This window comes from Trichinella spiralis, assembly GCF_000181795.1.
Source record: "Trichinella spiralis strain ISS 195 chromosome Unknown Scfld466, whole genome shotgun sequence".
NCBI lineage: Eukaryota > Metazoa > Nematoda > Enoplea > Trichinellida > Trichinellidae > Trichinella > Trichinella spiralis.
The window spans coordinates 1-4,658 of record NW_003527405.1 but is presented as its reverse complement, the minus strand read 5'-3'; the positions used below and the strand labels follow the sequence as shown (position 1 = coordinate 4,658).

Here is a 4,658-nt window from a genome sequence, read left to right as displayed (position 1 = left end):
AGAGTTTTCAAAAATGTGAAAAGGACACACACCCCCAGGCGGGGGGGAAGGAAATCTCCCAGTTTTAAAAAACCCCTTCCCAAATATAAATTTTTTTATTTTGCGTTTTTTTTTTTTGCCCAATTTATAAATTTTAATAAAATTAAAAGGAACCAAATTTTCAAGGGTTGGAAAAAAAAGCCTTTTAACGGGGGTGGGGATTTTTGGGGGTTTTTCTATTTCAGAAATTTCCCCTTTACTTGGGGGGCCCCTTTTTTTTTTTTAAAAAATGGTTCCCGGTATTGGTGGGTGTCCCAATTTATTTTTTTGGTTTTTTCCCAACCCATTCTTCAAAAAAAAAGGAAATTTAATTTCAAATTTTTTAACCCTTTAGCAAAGGGAATCCCGGTTTTAAGGGATTTTTTTTTCTTTTATTGGTGGAAGGAAATACTTCCAAAAATAAAAATGCAATAATTTAAATTTCCAGGTAAACGTTATTTTAAAATTATGCAAAAACCATGTAAGTTGGGGAAAGACATTATTCTTATGCACTTCAATTATTATGAAATTCAAAACAGAAAATTTTCAGCTGTTTAATATTTGCTTTATGTTTATGTTTTAATAAAAAATAGATATTTTTGGTTTTTAATTTAAAAAATCATTAATCATTTTTCATTATAATTTTAATATTATTTTCATTGTTAAAAAAATTTTTTATCATGCTGATTATTTCCTGTCAGTTGATTTTAAAATTTTTATATAATTTATTTTGTAGAAAAAGCAGTGAAAATGTAATTGTAAAGTTGAGACAGATCATTGATTATTTTCCCTCCTATTTAGATTTTTCAGTTTTCAAAATTACTGTATTTCCTATTAGTAATAATTTTTGCATTAACGTTATGTTAGGTGAACATTATTTTAATTGAAAAAAGATCTTTAGGTGAAATATTGCATTTGTAATTTAAAAATTCTTCAATGTTTTTTGATGCTTTATAAGCTACTTGAATTTCAATTAAAATTAATAAAAACTCAATGCGTTAATCAGATTAATCTTTGAAATGGAATTAGAAAAGTAAAGTTACTTTATAATTTCAACATTTCTTTTATTATTATCATTATTATTATTATTAAATTTCATCTGTTGTTTAAATGCCGTTTATCAATTTTTATAATGGTGATTTTTCCATTTTCCAATTAGAAATTACAAGTTGTTTTTCTTTTAATAAAAAAATGCCAACAAAACCGTAAAATATGTAAATAAAAATGGATAAAATCTTAAATTTTATTAAATCAAAGAAAATTAAATGATATAAAAGAAATAAGTAAAATAATAACTTTTTAAACAATGCTAAGCTGACAGAATCATAAATCATTAAATTAACTCGTTGAGCAACTGCTGCTAGAAGACATTAACAAAAAATAATAGTAATAATATAAAACTAGCAAAGGGCTAAAGTACAAATCTGTAACAACAACAGAAGACCGGATGATACAGATTTTTTAAAAAAGGTAAAAGAAAAATTACTAATTAAAAAAATTTGTTTTAGTAAAAAAATATAAAATGACGCCAAGTTCTATATTACTATTTTATACATTAGTCTGAACAATAATTCTGCTTTTTGGAAATGCAAAAGTGAAATATTTTTAAATGCAACTTTCTTGTTATGTGAAATAAAGCAAAATTATAAATTTTACAAGACATCTGCATCTCAGTGAAAACATTGAACTTTGAAAATTGTGAAAATCAGATTAAATTATTACTTCAAAAAATCGTTTTTCTTAAATAAATAAGTTTGTAACACCCGATGTTACGATTAGCTCTTATCATCCATGCTAGGCACATCATTGGTTTATAACGTTTATTCACAGGCAGATACAAGCCCCATTTTCTTTCTTTCCACCTTAATCTCTTTTTGATTGTTTAAGCAATCGTACCCATTACAAGTTCAAATTTAAAATAATAAATTAATAATCTTGACAATCTAACAAGTATCTTCAACATTCCAGTTGAATTATTGAAAATGAAATTAAGCAAGCATAATACATATAATAATTACTTTTTATAGATTGCTTACAGAATACAAACCAAGTTGCGGATATTATTATCACTAGAAAATTTCAATTTCCGTTTCACCTTTTTCAGTAGATATGCATGTAGCACTGATCAATCGACAAAGCAATGCATAAGTGAATAACGTAACTTTATTTGTAGATCAACACACCTCATAACATTAGCCACTACTCAGACCAAGGCTATTCTGAACTCATCTGCAACCCATTTTCCCCAAAATCCATCCCCGTTTTGTGATTGACTCTTCTCTGATAGGTTGCACGCAATTGATCAGTAATTGGCTAAGTGACTCGGCGAATAACTTTTGCCATTTGATCAGCTATTCAGCTTAGGTCAATGATTGGGTGATTGTTTATATACGTTTTTTCAAATATGGGGTTTATTACTGTTAAATTATCTTATATGGACACGAATAATAACATTTTCCATTTCTTGAAACACCGTTTTTAACATTCAATGTAATAGTGTTAGCTAACTTTTATTGCGGTAAAGGAAGTATAAAAATAACAAAGCAAAAATGCATATGACCAATATTTAACTTTTCACATTTGCTCACTCTTTTTGCGTACATTTTAAAGAACAGAATTTAAAAAGATGTCTTGCAGTATTTGAATACGGCTTTAAATAAGTGGCCATAGTAGTATATAACATAAATGATTCTTCAGTTTTACATTCAGTTGTTCTCATCATAACTTGCTTCTGTAATTTTATTTCTTCATTTCAGACTGTTTTGCACAAAAACATTTCCGCTTTTTGCTACAAGCGCTTCCGAATGAGGTATATATATAGCATACAGCTTCATGTTACAACAATAACCAACAATCAATAAGAATTGACAGCAACCAATAATCAACAACAAACAAATCTGAACTACATTATAATATATACAATGGACAAAGATGAAACTATACAATAATAATGAATAAAATATATACAACAATAATAAATAGTGCAGAGGTGCTATAATTGTACAGGTGCAAGAGTATGATAAGATGTAGATCTTAAAATGTGTCCTATACTAATTTCATTACGATGTAGTCTCTGCTGGTTTCGGTAAGCTAACTTAGCTAGGAGCCCCTTCGCCGCGTATAGCTATCATCTATTTGCCGCACCACCGTCTCAATTTTTACCCTGTTAATCAATATTCAGTTTTAGAAACTGATAGAATCCCTATTCACGTGCTCCGTAGTTCTTGCGACTGTGCCAACCTTCCAGATGGTTGTTGGTCCGCAAAGCCACACCATGGATATTCCAAAGCGGAATTTTAGTAGCTGGAAGCTACTCTCGCTGGAAATACTCGAATAAAACTTCCGTTTGAGATTTAAGATTTCGAAACCCGCGGGTACAAGGTTCACCGGCAAAATGCCATTAGCATTTTCACTTTTTTTATTTCCTGATTATGAATGAATGCAATCATTTCTTAAGCCAAGCCGGTCGACCTGCCGAAACACAGTTTGGAAAAAGTGGAAGAAGCAACCTTGCACCCAGGTGTTTGGATAGTGTTGCGTATGATATAGCTTTATTCAGCTAAAACTGTAGTACAGCGAACGAATAGTTAGAGACCGATTGATCATGCGGCGTGCGCGCGTGGACAGAAATAAGTTAGTTATTCAAATTCAGTTACGATATTAGGTTATCAGTTTATGAAAATCAGGTGAGTTGGGTGTATGTACAGTAATATTTTCGTTTGCATTTTAACAACTACAACTGGAAATAATTACGACAGATAGTAGTTGCCTTGATTGGCCGGGATCAAGGCTGTTTCGAAATCACAAACAAATTTCGTCGGAGCAAGTTGGATGCCAAGTTCTTCCGTTTTGGAATGGAGCACTTCAAATATCCGGCTATTCGAGCGCAGATCTTTCTTAACAGTCAAACAATATACGACGGGTAACATGAACAAATGAGGAGTGAACAACTGCTGGTACCAGAATGAGACAATTTTGAAGGTCCCATCCCCGCACCAGCACTTATTCCGAGCTATCAGCTTCACACCAGCCTCGGTGGCAAAAATTAATATATTATTGGTCGGCTAATGATACATTAAAAACTGCGCACCAGATGTTTTGTTGTCTGTTCGACAGTGAGCCCGGCTATTGTACGGTTTGGTCCAGTTTGGGTAAAATTTCGACCTCGTTCTCTTACTGGTCGTTAAGTGGACCACCATCCCATGCGCATATTCAACATTTGTCATTGCGATTTGTGCGCTCAAGGTGTAGCACCGTCCTCTATATAGTAATTTCTGTTGGCTCCTTTGGGTCGATACGAACTGGATTTCATCGTTTCCTTCCATCAGTAATAACTCTCGAACGCAAAGCACTGAACTCAAACGCAAGACCAACCGAAAATGAAATTGACGGTTTTAAATTCCATTTTAAATAAACATTTTGCAACAACATTTCGTTTTCACTTTTCATTTTACCAATAATTGAAGATTAACTTGTGATTTCCATGTAGCATCAATGCCTTTTGTTGATGTTGACAGAAGATTATTAATCACACACAAATGGCGCACAAATGCTGGTGACTAAACATCACACTCTTCTAGAGCTTCAGTTAATCCATTGTTAACTATTTGCATTTCTTTTCTTTGCTTCTTTATTTCTTT

At 31.7% G+C, this 4,658-nt stretch overlaps 2 protein-coding genes across 2 annotated transcripts; both read left to right on the top strand.

The window, feature by feature from the left end:
- Window positions 1-2,422: 2,422 nt before the first annotated feature.
- Tsp_12397 (hypothetical protein) lies at window positions 2,423-3,318 on the top strand. Its single transcript, XM_003370835.1, has 4 exons — window positions 2,423-2,492; window positions 2,775-2,827; window positions 3,006-3,032; window positions 3,118-3,318. Exons 1-4 carry the CDS (start codon window positions 2,423-2,425, stop codon window positions 3,316-3,318), a joined length of 351 nt encoding a protein of 116 aa, XP_003370883.1.
- A 554-nt stretch (window positions 3,319-3,872) lies between these two features.
- Tsp_12396 (conserved hypothetical protein) lies at window positions 3,873-4,581 on the top strand. Its single transcript, XM_003370834.1, has 3 exons — window positions 3,873-3,940; window positions 4,000-4,409; window positions 4,508-4,581. The coding sequence occupies exons 1-3, from the start codon at window positions 3,873-3,875 to the stop codon at window positions 4,579-4,581; spliced, it is 552 nt and encodes a 183-aa protein (XP_003370882.1).
- The last annotated feature ends 77 nt before the right edge of the window (window positions 4,582-4,658 follow it).